Below are 16,095 nucleotides of genomic sequence, written 5' to 3'. Positions count from 1 at the left end.
AACATTGTTTCTTCTTTCCATCTCTCACACATCCACACCTGTACACCTGTGTCTCTGACTGCACATAGAGGCCCGCCCCCATTCCCTATCTGATTCCATGAGGAGGATAGTCATCATAAAGTCACCAAAACACACTTTGTAAATACACTTTTATGTATAAACTGCGTGTGTTTGCAGAGTAAGCTTGTTGATGACATTAACAAAATTACCTGAAACCAAACCGAATCATGTGGCGTGTTTTTAGAAGGGCTGCCGGTCCACATAAATATATATTAAAGCTGCTTCACCAGATGAGTCTAATTTAACGACCTCCACATATGCAGAACAATGATTATGCATGTTACAGCATAGTATACATGCAGATGTCAGCGAGGCAGATGAATAACAATTTTCATCTATTGTGCTTAGAAATTAATATAATAAAGACATCTGACAATATATACAGTGAAGGAAAGAAAATGGGTAATATATTTGATGTGGGTCATGGCATTTATTCATTTGCATTTTTCCTTCCCACCACTTGTGCACACTTAATCATAATCATGTAATCATAGTGGAGTGTTGGTGAACAAAAGCAGAAAATTAAGTGACCCTGGAAACTCAAGTATGGCTTTAGAAAAACCAGTTATAACCAGACTAGCAATCAGTGGATCCCACCGCAGTCCTACTCATGTCACTGCTTCTCTTGAAATGAGGAGAAAATTAAGATGGAAGAGGTGACTTTAAATACTGCAGGTCACAAATACTTGACGTAGTCGATGACATACTGAGTTGTACTCTTAACTAGACATATTTCTGACTGTTAGAACAGCTGTACTTTAATTATTTATCTTTCATCCATCAGGATAATCTGCGCCACACTTTAAAACAGAGCTTGTTCAACAGTGGACTTTTGAAGGAAAATTTGAAGAATTTAAAAAGTCGTGTCAGGAAAATACAAATAGATGTGAAGGCTCGGGGGGGATAAAGCTAGCAAAAATAAATCAAAAGGTGACATGCCTCACCTGATGAGTGAGTTATAAATTTCTCATCAATGAAATGTGAGAATCTGTAGGTCGTAGAGAGCGGCGTGTTTTTAATCCCACAGTGATGAGATTCACCTAATCCACAGAGACAGCTACAAGACCCCAGAAGCCGAACTGTCACCACCTGACTAGTGAAACAGTCGAGGCAGAATGGCAGCAGAAGGGAAGCAAGCCTAAGTCAGAGGGACAGGACAGTCTGTAATATGAATAGATGAGGTTGTGGAGGCAGGATTGGAAATTGTTCTGCCTTCATTTGTAATTTATTGTCAAAGATATGAGTAGTGTTGCTTGTGTTCATATGCCTTTGATGTCTATTTGAAAACTGAGTAGCACAATAACTTCATAATATACATTATTTTTACTCACTGGGGGGGTCCGGTTGCATTTTTCTATCAGCAAAGTAAACATAGCTATTGCATTTAGCATGTTCGAGTTGCAATAGTGAACTAGAATGCTGTATTTTCACGCTACATGGCTCATTGTATATCTTTGCAGTAATGTTCAGTATATATTTGGAGCATGCGCTGTACATAGATGCATGGATGAATGGTACTGACCTGCAGACCGATGGGACCAGGGGGTCCAGGGAAACCTCTGGCGCCTTCATCTCCCTTTTGTCCAAACATACCCTGTTGCCCTCTGGGACCTGACTCTCCATCAGCTCCCTGTGAGAAAAAAACACACTCACTTTTATTTGATTGGTCATTTTTGTATAAACTGGGATCTACTTCTGTTACAAGTACGACTCAAGAACACATGTACATACACTTCATACAGTAAACAATAATATACAACATTAGCAAGACGAGAACAATGTGGCCTCTTCTCTCATCTATAACTGTTGGCTTCTTCCTGTTATACTTTTAAATGTTGGTGCAAATGTGTGCATTGTTTCCTGATGTAACAGTGGAGACCTCAACGGAGGGCTTTAATTTAAGTTTGATATTCTAGATATGAAGGGAAGGTCCTCAGATTCATTGAAAATTAATAGTTTTAAGGGACTTAGATGCCAATATTCTGATCAATTTCATCAGCAGAGCATTTATATATACTGTCTTTCTGTTAAAGACAACACCTATTTTCATGGGGTCACGTGCTTCACCCATGTGTTGCTTTAGGGCTCTACTTACAGCAGGACCTGGGGCACCTATTGGACCTTGGAGACCAGCTGGACCAGGAGGACCCTGAACACAAACAGAAAGTTTCTACCTAACATAACATCCTGCAAAAGCAAGTACCGGTATCGCCGTGTGAACATGGAAATGTGCCATCCTGTAAATGCACCTGTTCTCCCTTGTCAGCTTTGCTTCCCTTCTGACCAGGCTCTCCAACTTCTCCCTGAAAAAAGAGAATTAACCACATGGTCAAACATCTGAGCTGAGCATAAAGTCTTCTCTAAATGTTAACAATTAATAGAAGAAAATCATTCAAACCCCTACGGTTAACACAAACAACAGTATTTACACACATGATATTTAAAAAGCACCCTATGAATGAACCGAAGTTCTGAATTTAATGCCCAGCATATGTTTCCAGCGAAATTTGTAACCTCAAAGGGCACATTGAATGCAGGAGTTGAAAGAAGCAACTGTATTTCCTTTTACATCTCCTCAAATTGTGTTTACTGGCACATGTGGTTGTGAAGATGGACGGCCATATTTTCTATGCAGATGGCCTCTGTGGGAACATGGTGAGAAATATTTATTTGCCATCTGGTTGAGTCTCCTCAGTTTAAGAGCAGACTAAGTGTAACTGGGCCAAGAGAAAACTAATGGGTGGTGGAGGGACTTGGTTACTGACCTTGTCTCCATCTTCTCCGGGTGGACCTTGAGGTCCAGCAGGTCCAGGAAGACCAACAGGACCCTGAACACCATCGCGACCAGATGGACCTTGAGGCCCTTTCTCACCCTATGAGAAGAATTTGTTCAAATAAAATGTTCAAAACTACAAATGGTGGACAGAAACAGTTTAGTACCGACCGCTGCAGGAAAGCAAAACCATACTTACAGGTGCTCCTTTCTCTCCAGCAGGACCTGGAGGACCCTGAGGACCAGGTCGACCAGACAGGCCGATTGGTCCGGCTGCACCAGCAGAACCTCTCTCACCGGGAGAACCCTGTTAGATTGAGAGAGAAAGATGATGAGTGAAAAAATAAAAGACAGGGGCCATGGCCTGTTTATTCTGGAGGGGAAAGGAAGTGTGTTTTGTAGCTTGATTGATATGATTAAAGATAACCACTCTTTTCTCTGGGTGGCCCTTTAATTGGTCTCCAAATCAAGGCCTGGGGATGGACCATAGCCCTTTTTTTTTGTCATTTCGCTCACTATATGAGCAAACTGACAATTACCTCGTTTCAGATCTGTCTATAAAAATAATAAACGGTGAAGTGTACTCCTTCAGAAGAGTTTAATAAGAGCTCAGCAGACTTAAAACATCGGGACGCAACCTCCAGGACGGATGCAGGATGTGCCGAAGCAACGCTGGCGATGACTGCACTGTGACTCATGTGGAGGCTTTCCAGGCTGTATTACAGTACTATTCTGTGTGTTTGTTTACTACGAGCTGTCTCTGAGCGCTAGGAGGAAGACCGACTTGATAGCCAGCTCCTCTACCTGCATGGATGCTCCTGTGACAAATCGCTGCGTGTTGAGGATGAGATTAAATTTGGTCACGCGTTCACGGGAAAATTAATAAACGAAGCGCCGATGACATTACTGTGAGTTTCATCGTATTACACATACACTTAAAAATGAATTTTATGTTTGAGATCCAATCTATCTTTTCAGCTAGTAATTGTATTAACCTTCAGTTGATTACTAAAGGCCATGTTGTCCTTTCTCTGAAGCTGCAGCTAGCCCAGCTGTTGCTGTAGCAGATGCACACACTGGACAGCACTGGCCAAATGTGTGATAAATTCATAAAAAAAAACAGAAAAAGAACAGCAACTTAAACTTAAATAAATAAATAGTAACTGTCGCTCAAAGTTTGTACAGTACTGCCCAAACTCCATGTCTCTACGTTGAATCAAAGTTAAGCAGGCCCAGAGAAGTCTGTGCAGCTACCAAAAATATATTTGAGACTTTAAAAAATATATATTTTCTTGTCCAAATGATGCAAAACGCCCTCTGGTGCTTGGCTAAAACATGAAATATTCTGTACAAGCCTCCACACTAATCAACGACACAAAATCGAACAGAGAGAAGAAAGAGGCAGGTCTGTTTACCCAAAAGGATCTTAGATCACAGGATAAAGAATACTTACAACTGGACCAGGTGGACCTTGGGGGCCCTCTCCTCCTTTCAGCCCTGCTGTGCCCTGTGGGGCAAAGAAGAAGAAACAAATATGTGAGGACTTTGTGAATATGCGCACAGCTTTAAATCAGTCTCAAGTCTCTAAATCAGATTCAACTCAAGTTAGATTCCATCATTTCTTTAACTAATTTCAGGCAAAACATCTCAGAAGTCCTTACTTCTAGCTGCTCTTGTAACACTGTGTAGACTTTTGTCATGCTTTTGTTGCCTATATCGTAGGATATGTGTTCTTATTTTGTTTTACTTGTATTGCGTTTTCTTATTTATACATGTACAATTCAATGTGTAACTTTGCTGCCTTCTTGGCCAGGTTGCAATTGTAAAAGAGATTATTAATCTAAATTGTTTATCTGGTAAAATAAATGTTAAAAGAAAAAAAAAAAAACCTTATATAAGCTTTAACAGCTCCATCATCAGGTATCAGCCAGCCAGGAATGCCTGCCTTCATTTACTGATTTGTCACTTCAGCTAGATAACACAAGAAGTGTCATTGTTATTGACAATTCCATCTGGGTAGACCAAAGCGAAAGCCTCAGTGTGTAGGAGAAAGAATCCAATATCCATAACAGGTAACTCAGTGACTCATAGCAAATCCAATGGCATCATTCCCTTCAGAATCATGCTCTTATGGGTACTGCACCTAGAGGATTTTCTTGCAAATATATTGACTTTTAGTCCAGACAGTACTGTGTGTAAATGCATGTGTGCAATATTTGCTTGGCACATGTTTTGGAACAGTGTGTGTAAAAGGTTGCACATGCATGTGTGCTTTCACATGTTGGTCAATGCTCACAATGTGTTTGTGGGCAGGTCCCTGGCGGGCTACAAAGGAGCACATGGTAGTATGGGTAATGAGTCTCTGTCGGCTCTGCCTGTGTGCTACAGTAAATTACAACTGCAGCAAACAATCAGCAGTGCTGCTGGCCGGCAGAGCTTCACTGACCTTGAGGTTGCAGGAAGTAAAACACTTTCTCTCCCCCCATAGAATATAAATTCCCACCTCCCACAGTCTAATTGGCAACATTTTTCACTAAATTATTTATTGAGTCAGCAATGCATATAGAGAAAAGCACATAAGGTTAGAAATGCTCCCAAAAAACCCAAAAACAAAACCAAGCAACACTGAAATATTATAAACAATTCAAGGCCTTGAGCTAAACCTAAGAAAGATCTCACAAATGGATCCCTATCTAACAATTTTCTGCTTCCATATTACAAAACAGAATTGCACGGGCGGCAAAGCGATGCAGAAGCACCGCCTGTTCATTTGTAAGACGTCGCTTTGGATTTCCTCTGCGTGGGATTGATAGCTGACACTGAATTTCAGGGTTAGTGTCTCTAATACAGTGAATGGCTCTAGATGCTGATTCATTTATCATCTTGCAAAGTTCTGTCACATTCTACAAGCAAATATACGTAAGGTGCAGGTGAAGCACTCACGGTGGCGCCAGGAAGACCTCTTTCTCCAGGAAAACCTCGAAGGCCGGGCGGACCGTCTTTACCGGAGGTCCCCTGCGGTCCAGGATCTCCCTATACACACAGTCCCACGTGATGGTGTCAGAATAACAGTGGCTTCATTCATTCATCAGTGTACAAATGATCAATAAAGTAATACTTATCTATTTCAAACAACAATTTGCTTCATGATAAATTCTATTTAAAGAACATGACGACTTTTATTTTCTACTGATGAAATGAGAAGAAACAAGGAAAACATCTTTATCAACTAAATTATCAGACACGAGCAAGAAATCAAAGTGTTACCAGTATCAGATGGGCAGATAACACATTAAAGTACTCCCTGCGTTAACACTTCTTTACATCTTAACTGAAGTGTCAGATAGATGAAGCAAAGATTCCAGACTGCAATGACTGTTATTACAAACACACAGAATTACGTCGCAATCTTGCAACAACAAGCTGTGGATTTAGAACTGGGAACTATTTTAACAGTTTCTAATTTAAAATTAAGCTACGGGCATACCTAATGGGACTTTATCAACTGTGACGTGTTGCATTGTTGTTGGCAAGGTGTCGGCATTGCTTCGAGGACATGGCGGGTTTGATACGTGCCTGAGGAGAGATCTGATAATCTGAGACGGATGTCAAGCCGTCTCCTTAAAGCTACTTAGCACCTTCTTCCCTGTGAGCCTTCTGAGGGTATCTGTGCATGTAGTTTGACATTGCATGAAGCAGCTCCACGCTTTGCACACGGCTTGCAGGTAAGCGAGAGAACGCTGCCACCATAGCTGGCGTGCAGATGCACTAATGGCTTTTCTCAACCCACAAAGAACTTAAGCGTGCTTGTTTTGTAGCCAACATCAATTTTAATGGGCCATTACCGACAATGATTTTAAAGCACGTATGTTGTGGTGGGTTCATCAACGCTGTCATCCAGCGGTAAAATACTTTACGCCCTCGCATAATCAGTCACAATAGGAATCACAAAGATTTCAGACTAAAATGTTGTTTGCAACACGCTACAGGGAAGGAAATAAAAATTCACAGAGAACCATTTCTTTGCCAACAATGAAATGAAAACATAATTGATTCCTGGTCGATTTTGTGCGTCGCATTGAAACAATTAATTCTGGTTTCATTGTCTTTTTTTTGTAATGGCAGCCCGACTTGATCTGTTCACAGGGAAGCACAGAGGAGTGGGCTTGAGAGGTATGAGAGGATTTATCTCGGTGGCGAAGACTTTCACACACTGCCCCCCCCCCCCCCCCGGCATACTGATGCACGAGGCTGAACGGGGTGAGGATGGAAGTGGGGCCGGGAGTGGAGAAGGGTTTGGAGTCTGATTAAACTGTCTGCTCAGGGAAGATGGAAAAAAGTCAAGCAGGAGACATGGGGGGGGGGGGGGGGGGTTGAAGGAGACGACCGGAGGCAGGGGAGGATGAGTGGTTCTGGAAGTCGGGGAGTCTGAAGGAGCCCATACTTCTACAAAATGGCTCCTGTCTGCTCCTAATAGATACTCAGAGTAGACAGGGAGAGAGTCGAAGGAAGAAGCCCCCCCCCCCTAGAGCAGAGTAATGGGGAGGCTTTGGTTTTGGTTGCTTTTATAATGAATTAATCATTTTGGATTATTAATTTCTGCTTTTCCTCAGTTGTTGTAAAGTAATCTAGTAGTTTACGGAGTATTGCATGCCCTGCAGAAATATAACTGCTTGTTAATGTTCTATTCCAGTTCTCAGTTAACTTCTATAACGCCAATCTCTTACCAGTGTAACCAACACAAAATCAGAGCCCGTATATAATCAATAACAACAATAATAATAATTTTCATAATAATATTTTTTATAAGTTCTTTCATACACAAAATGATCCTCAGTGCTTTGCTACAAATTATTTAAATGCAGAAATAGGTACAAAAGTGGTGAAAATTTTGAAAAAAAGTTAAAATAGGGATGGAAATAAAATAAAGAATAAATGTTCAAATTAAGCTTCGGATATAATTTATCTGATGAAATCAGATAAATTATAAACTATTAAATGTATTGCAAGACGCAGAGTTTGGTGTAACAGCTAGCTGAGGGCTAATGATAGGAAGATACGTCTTTAGCTTACAATTAGAAACAAGTGTATTAACCACCACAGAAGGGCAAAACTTCTCCGGTGGTTATGAAACTTTTCTAGCATATTGTGCTACCACATAAAAACATCTATCATCCATCACTAGGAATACTAGGAATGTCCCTTTCAGGGCTGTATTCTCACCTTCGCTCCCTCCTTGCCAGCAGCGCCTGGAAGGCCCTGCTCTCCGGGTGGGCCTGGGGGACCCGGGTGGCCTCTCTCACCAACAGGACCTGTCTCTCCAGTTGGTCCCTAACGTGACACCATGCAGTAAATGCAGTCATGAAATTTATGGGATGGATTATTAAAGGCCTTTTTCGTTAACATAAGATCATCAGCGAGTGGTGGACAAAAATCCAAATAAATAAATCTGTTTCCAAAACAAAAGCAAAAAAATTAACTCCACCAACATGGTTTTTTTTATATATTATTTATCTTCCTACTATGATACTAAACGGTAAGTACAGTGGTCAACAATATCACAGACATACATAAAAGTATAATCTTTATATTGTATACATTTATGCTTTATTAAATCATTTATATTACCTGGGGCCCGACAACACCTCCTGGGCCTGGGGGACCTGTTTTTCCTTGGAAACCCTGAAATTGATTGCAAATCCTTCAATTTGGAGTTGATAAATGTAGTAAACATGTTGCTAACAAGTAGAGAAGCATTTCTGATTTAACTTCCCAGAATTATGATATCAGATAAGACAAATGCTTATTTGGTATTTCCTTGAGGTAGAAATAAAATAAAATAAAATTGTAATCAGAATCAAGTCAATTATAATACAGGGCTATGATATCTACCAAAAAAAAATTATTCATTAAATAGTTGTGGATGTAATTTGAAGGCTTTCAGTCAGAATGGGATGGAACAGTAAAACAAGAGACCTGCTCTAAAAGTCTCTCGTCTCTAACACGAACTCAACCAGGCTTTCAGTCACTGGTTAATTTTGTTGCTGACAAATGAGAAAAGAGAGAAATACTCTGAGAGATGATGATTGAAACGACACAAAGACGAAGATGAAGCAAGGCAGGGGACGTCTGCTGAAGGCTTGATTATGTCTGATCACATCAGCCAATGGCTGCCCTTCATTTGGTGTGTCTGGGAGTAAATATGTATTTTACATTTAGACAACAATTTTAAGTTTAAAGATTCAAGAAAGATGAGAGGAAAAGCCAAATATTCCAGAAGTCAACATCTCAAGCGTCGATGCCAAAGCCACAGAATGGCCTTCTGTGTTTGTTTTTTTTGCCACAGCCTGATTTCGCTTCCAAATAATCTGAATAATCTGTGTAAACAAATTATTTCCAGACATGGTCATACAGTGTTTTAAAGCAGGAAAGGCATAGGTGAACGAGTAAAATCTATTCATGCATAAAGTGAACCACATGGAGCAAAGATATCAAACTGTAAAGTCAGTGCTGGTTTTCATTCTGATTGATCCATGACTCTTCACCCGATCTCTGAATCATCAGCCTCCACACTGAACTGACTCTCGCTAAATCACTGCACACATAGAACACTAAACTAGTTCTAACCTGTTATCCCAACTAAACTTTTCCAACCCAAGACTGGGGCCTATTGATCACTGTTGTGGTTAATGGTGATGTATTATTCCATGAACCCCCCCCCAAGCAATTATCTTACAGAATCAGGATACTGATTCTTTATTTTCACTTCCTCCAATTGGTGAGGCGAGGCTTCTACGTGTGTCTTTATTGGTGTGATCTGTTATCATAGTGGAGCCTCTTTATCGGCACATAAATCTAGAGCAATAACATTTTAATGAAGATTCAATCTTTCACTTGAGCAGCAGCAAAAGCACGGAAGCACGCGTGTGTGTGTGTGTGTGTGGTGTTTATTGCGTTATCTACGGGAAAGAGACAGGCAGGAAGGGAAGCGTTAATGACAGAGGCGATGATCTGTCAGGATCTTAGTGATATTTATGGCCCTCCAAGCCCCCGTCAAATCAAGGCGCGCTGATGCATACCAACAGAGGAACGACTGAGAACAGGGAAGTGCGGCGCCATCAGCTTTGCTGTTTGTCTTTCTTCGTCGGCAAACAAATGTCTCAAACAATATGCCATCTGTGCATCTTCCCAACGCAACACAGAACAGCAATTTCAGTCGTGCTGCTTTTTATCTTATGATTCCTGAACTATTTAATTGCAGAAAATGCTGTGCAATGACAGCTGGCAAATGAGCGGTCTATGTGTGTGTGTGTGTGTGTGCGTGTGTGTCTATGTTTGTCTGACTGGAGCCAAAGCAGACAGACTACATATACAAGGGATTTGTCTCCGGGTTTTGCTTTAAGACAAGCGTCTGCCCCTTTGGCATTGCCCTGAGATGTTGCATCACTGATTGTAATCCCCTGCACACAAGGGCAATTGAGATCAGATGAGGATTTGGACTAGAGAGGAGATTCAATTGGAGTCCACCTCACTGATTGAGGGATCAGACCTGTCCTGAAACCAAAGAGATAATGTGAGGGCGCAGCTAAAAAGTTCCTAATGACAGCATTACTTTGAAAGAGTAGCACAAACTCCCAACCATGACGCAGCGACACTGTTTCTGGTTGGATTAAATAAAAGGCTGAGCAGTGAGAGTGGAAAAAACATGCATTGACATTGAAACTTCATGACTCACCGTCTCCCCACGCTGACCGGGGTGTCCGGGCAGACCATCCTTTCCAGGAGGTCCCTGGTTAGGAGAAAAAAAACACATTTATCACCATCACATCCAAATGAATAAGATGGCGGATTTCATGATTGCTGTATTATAATATCTGTATTGCAAGTACAATTTCCAGAATAGCACACTGGTAGCTGGACTACAGCAACACTCATAAGAAAATAACAAGTTATGTTTAATGTGACAGGAGCAACATGATCAGCTGAGGGCCGGGAGCGAGCAATGCATCTAGCTGAATCAATAACGTGAAATTACCACCTGACTGGGGAGTGAGAAAATGGGTTCTGCTTCAGTAACACTTAGTCTAATGCTCAGGATTTCAGGTAGTGCTATGTGTTACTTTACCCCATGAACTGCTCAAATTTAATCAATCAATATTTATGATTTTGGCCAATTGGGCCTAATTGGACCTTGATCTTATTTATATCGCGCAGAATCAGAACAAATGTTATCTCAAGGAAGTAATTGTTTCCGTGAAGAGCCGCTCAAGACCTCGTTCTTGACTTTATAGAGGAGTCAAAGTCGAACAAGCGACAGCGTGAAACGGAAAATGGGCTCCTGAAATCACTGAGAGGTGTACAGGAGTAAGAAGGAAGTACTTACAGGAGGACCCTTCGGTCCAGAGAAGCCCACGGGTCCCTGAGGTCCTTGGGGCCCCTGCAAGAGAAAATAATAAACTAACAGTCAGTGTTAGAAGCAATAATAATAAAAACAAAATCAAGTTTAGAAGCCTCAGGAAGACAGATTATTTTTTCCCCTTCAATTTGGGAATTTGCTCATAAATAGTTCTGAAAGGAATAGTCTAATTTAAGTAAATTAAGCATGCAACTATCATTGCAATGAATGATTACAGTGTATTTGTTTTTCTACTTTGTCATCGTTGCATCCTAATATCAACCAGCAAACATCCTAATATCAAATGTGCTCATCATTATTCTGAGTAGTGCATGAAGTACAAAATAGGCTGGGGAAACGTTTGTTGTCGTCCCCTTCTTTCTCCAGCAGCGAGCGTGGAACTTTCAGCTCATCTCACTTGTTATCAGAGATCATTTTCTGGCTCACTGTTAGAATTGAATGGCAGTTCTAAAATAAATGTAAATCCTGCTAAATGCCAAATGGCGATCCATAACACAGGGTAGTAATAATAGACGCGACTGTTGGGAGAAACTGTTCTCGTTCCACGTTGAGCTGAAGTCAGTAGATGACAGAAAGTAATTCGACTTTATCAAACGGACATTTCATGAAAAATTAAACAAATACTTTAAATCCGTATATCCATATGCACCCCAAAACGTGCATATGTGGTGCATCCATGAGGTGTCAGACAAATGCGAAATATAAATTCTCAAGTTCAAAATGTATGTGTTCAAACAGTACAAAACCGTCTCACTGCCAGACGCAGGAACGCGGCAGAGGAAAGTAAATATGTTGACACAGTGAAAATGTGCATTTGTTTAACATTTTATGTTGATATTTCTTCTACATTTTAATATTGAAAAAATAACCCAACATATCTCTGTAAATCACACACATCAGGGCATGTTAGGGCATGTTTGAAATCAAGTAAATCACAGGATGTGGAGCAGGACAGCTTCTGCAGTTGGTCCATGGGGGTCAACTGTGAATCTTTCAAAATTTAATTCCACCCACACAGTCATGAATTTCAGCTAGAGCTGCCAATCAGCATCTTCAACATTCCTGAAGAGTTTTGAGACAGCCCACAAAAAAAAAAATCCAGATCGTATTTCATTCCAGATATTTATTCCAGATTTAAGAAAATAAATTAATAGAATTAAAACGCTAGTAGAACTAACTAAAACTAGGTGGCGAGTGCTGGAAGCCTTTGGCTGAGCAGCACAGGTTTAGCCCTGTATAGCTACCCAGGGCTGGTAGGACGTTATTAACGTCTGTAAATGTAGTTTTGAATAAATTCCTCTTTTTTTTTTAGTGCATCATAAAAAGAAGAGAAAAAATAAAAGCAAAAATGAAAATGCAGTTAGACGCAAGTAGGAGTACCAACGAATACAGACTATGATTGTTTTATAACAGGACATCAAAGCACATTACATTTTACCAGCAGCGAGTGACAGATTTAAACAACTGAGTCTATAAATTCTTTGTTGTTTCCATTTTACTTTCATTTTATTCTTTCTTTTTTATCAGAAAGTCCGTCAGTAAATTTCAATATTTTTTAGTGGCCAGTCAGAAACGGTAGCAAACGCTGGTGAATGTCTCAAGGACATTTCTTAATGTACAGAAAACTGATCAGCGGACACAAAGCTACAACTGTCTCTCTGTGTGTGTGTGTGTGTGTTCACATGCGTTACAACTATCCCACTCTTCAAGTGTTGTGACCTACTCTCTCTCCAGGTGGGCCTGGAGGGCCATCATGGCCCGACGTGCCCTGCAACACACAACAACAAATTGTTTATTATTTTCAAAGAGCATCTTTGGCCTGCATGTGTTTGACATGGGCTCTACCTTTGAGCCTGGCTTCCCAGTTGGACCTCTGGCTCCACGACCCCCACGGGGACCCTAGGGAGGAACAAAAACTACAATCAAACCAAGCATCGAAAGTTGAATCAAGCTGATTTATTTGAATTATTATTATTTTTTTTAAATATGGAAATCACATAGCGATACTTACTGTTGGACCTCTTTGACCTCTTGGGCCGACTTTTCCTGCAACACCCTGTTAGATAATTAAAGAACAACATATTTTCTAGTTGTTGTGCAACGTCTAACGACACCTCAAGGCTCCTCAGTGCTGACAAACCTTAGTCACTAGTTGCTTTTCGTTTTATTAATAATAATAAAAAGTAAACTGTAGCAGTTAACTACCTTTTAACTTTTGTATATCCTAGCAAATTTGTACACATTTACTCGGGGGGGATTACGGTAAAAGTTAAAATGGCAAATTAGAATACAGAATGATAACTAATATCTTATTCTTAGAGCAAACAAAGGGTCATATATCAATCGCTAAACAAAAAGGGTTTGCAGGTCCATCTTTATGGCACAAGATGCACATTTTGATTGACAGCAAACTCTGTTCTTTGTCCTCTGGCTGGCTGAAGCAGCAGAAATTGCCTGCCAACAAATGCAGTGAAAATACTTGTAGACCAGGCATGGGCAAACCCAGGCCCGGGGGCCATATGCGCCCCGTTGGTCTTTTTAATCCGGCCCGCCAAACTTGTCCAAATTATATCATTAAATAAAATTGTATTATAATTAAACCTCATTCATTTGACCTAATCCCTGTAATGCTACCTGTAAAAGGCCAAATCCTTTAATGCAATAGCTTTCATGTGTCATTTATATTAGCTCACACAAATACTTTGTCCATCTGTTCTTGGTCCAGTCCCTCTGTCAAATTTTAGAACCTATTGTGGCCCGCGAGTCAAAAACTTTGCCCACCCCTGTTGTAGACTCACAGGAATTGGTTTTCTGGCTCTAATTCAACCGTGGACAAAATTCTACTTCATTTTACTAAACCATGTTTAATTTTGGAAGATAGCCTCTGACTTTATAGTGGGATGCTGTAGCAAGTGTCCTAAGTGTCCATTCAATGATTCTGAAGGACCCAACAAAGGAAACAGCACAACTTATTTCCTGCTATGCTTAAAAACATTTAAGTTTGAATGAATCAATACTTTTGTCAACTTGAATTAAAGTGAATCAAGAATAGTTAGCTATTGTACACAAAAGTGTAAAATTAAACCTGTACTTCAAAGAGTGAAACTCATTTGTGCAGCCCAGAGAGTGTAGCTCAGTGAAAGCTTAATTGTTTCCAGCCCCCCCCCACCAGAGAAGCCTTTATAATAGGAATCAATTTCCCTTTGTCCTGGGATATGATGTTGTGGTGATTTCCATACACAAACAGACACAGTGTGTGTTTTCAATAACAGTGTGCTTTCTTACCCTGGCTCCTTTCTCACCATTGGCTCCATGGAACCCGGGGAAGCCACTTGAGCCCTGACAATATGTGAGAGAGAGAAATGATAAAGCAGAATGAAAGAAACAAGGAAGACTCTGTGGGTCAAGGCACGCATGCTAATGAGGGCTCATCATATATTCATCTGCTACTCCTCCTGGATACAATCTGCCGTGCGGCTTCACAATGTTAACACAACCAGGGAAACGGTAACACAGGTAGTTTGAAATAAATTGAGCCAAGACATGTTGATCCGTCCTGATTTTTTTGTAATGTTATTTTTTCAAAGAAAAGAAATGTGTGTTAGATTGAGCATCATTATTGAACACAATGAGCATGAAAAAAAAAACACCTTTACAATTGTGTATAGTGGAAGTTTAACATAAACAGCTTTTCCTGCCTTCGCAAGAGAAAAGATCAAATTCAGAAACTTTTCCTGTTCCAGAATCTGAACAGTTTATCAAGATGGCAGAAGATTTTTTCTTAGACAAATGATGTAAAGCTGCATATGAAAAACACACACACACACACACACACACACACACCACACGATGCTTCTTGTTAGGCCACTGCATTATGAGACAGTGATTCATTAGCAGGGAGTCTAAATCCTCAATCTCATTTCGATGGCCGAAACGCAAAACCTCCTATCTGCAAAATTATCCAGAAAAAGTAGTGGAAAACGTTCTCTGTGCACTTTGCAAGGCATCAATACTGAGTCGGTATTGTTTACACATGATACAGTAATAAAGTCTGAGATCAGTGGATTATCCTTAAATAATAGCATTCTGCAAGAAAACAACACGTTTTTTTTACTTTTCTCAAAAAAGAGGATTTTGCAGATAGGTTTTGCATTTTGGCGATCGATTTGCTGATAATCGAACAGGAATTGGTGAGAGACATTTTTATTGGTGCCAATTAAAGCCTTTTCAATTAGAAAATATGTAAAAAAGATGAAAAAAACCAAATGTCACACTAGAGGGGGAAAATCACAAACCAAAAGGATTTCTTTTCAAGTTGGACACCAAAAAAAAGCTATTCTTAGCAATGAAATGTAAATCATTTATAAATCATGAAATGTTTAGCCTTTAATAACTGAAAGCCTCTTTCCAATCTACGGTGCTAAACATCTATTGTACCAAAGATAACAAATACTGTTATCGTACCCACAGTCAAATCTGTTTCGACTGTCAGCTGGTCTGCTTTGTTTATCATAAAAAACCTGGTTTCAATATGAAAGGCACAGAGCGATTCTTGATATGCTAAATCTATTTGCATGACATGATCACGTCGTCCGGCGTGAATGGTTTTGTGCGTTTTGTTGTGCCCGGGCACTCTGATAAGCATGGAGCCTTGACGGTTGTGATAACAGGCAACTGTTATCACAACTGTCAAGGCCTCCGGTGCAGATTCAGTCAGACGTTACAAAAGAAAACATCCCTCACCACACTGCCAGTGGCGATAGCTTACCTTAGGTCCTTGTCTTCCTGGGTAACCTGGCAACCCCGGAACGCCCAGTTTACCCTGTCAGACATGGATATAACAAGC

At 40.4% G+C, this 16,095-nt stretch overlaps 1 protein-coding gene across 1 annotated transcript in view; it reads right to left on the bottom strand.

Moving 5' to 3' along the window:
* Window positions 1-16,095, bottom strand: part of col11a1a (collagen, type XI, alpha 1a) — a 60,668-nt gene that overhangs the window by 14,805 nt on the left and 29,768 nt on the right. Inside the window, exons 31-46 of the mRNA XM_068747777.1 lie at window positions 16,018-16,071; window positions 14,535-14,588; window positions 13,261-13,305; window positions 13,095-13,148; window positions 12,973-13,017; window positions 11,217-11,270; window positions 10,569-10,622; window positions 8,462-8,515; window positions 8,057-8,164; window positions 5,777-5,866; window positions 4,287-4,340; window positions 3,033-3,140; window positions 2,826-2,933; window positions 2,310-2,363; window positions 2,156-2,209; window positions 1,583-1,690 (exon numbers count right to left, since the gene is read on the bottom strand). Of these exons, the coding sequence (XP_068603878.1) occupies window positions 1,583-1,690; window positions 2,156-2,209; window positions 2,310-2,363; window positions 2,826-2,933; window positions 3,033-3,140; window positions 4,287-4,340; window positions 5,777-5,866; window positions 8,057-8,164; window positions 8,462-8,515; window positions 10,569-10,622; window positions 11,217-11,270; window positions 12,973-13,017; window positions 13,095-13,148; window positions 13,261-13,305; window positions 14,535-14,588; window positions 16,018-16,071 (1,098 nt within the window). The remainder of the gene's footprint in view (window positions 1-1,582; window positions 1,691-2,155; window positions 2,210-2,309; window positions 2,364-2,825; window positions 2,934-3,032; window positions 3,141-4,286; window positions 4,341-5,776; window positions 5,867-8,056; window positions 8,165-8,461; window positions 8,516-10,568; window positions 10,623-11,216; window positions 11,271-12,972; window positions 13,018-13,094; window positions 13,149-13,260; window positions 13,306-14,534; window positions 14,589-16,017; window positions 16,072-16,095) is intronic.

Source organism: Brachionichthys hirsutus, chromosome 14, assembly GCF_040956055.1.
Source record: "Brachionichthys hirsutus isolate HB-005 chromosome 14, CSIRO-AGI_Bhir_v1, whole genome shotgun sequence".
In the NCBI taxonomy this organism is placed as follows: domain Eukaryota; kingdom Metazoa; phylum Chordata; class Actinopteri; order Lophiiformes; family Brachionichthyidae; genus Brachionichthys; species Brachionichthys hirsutus.
The sequence above is the reverse complement of the archived record's forward strand: the minus strand, read 5'-3'. Positions and strand labels throughout refer to the sequence as shown.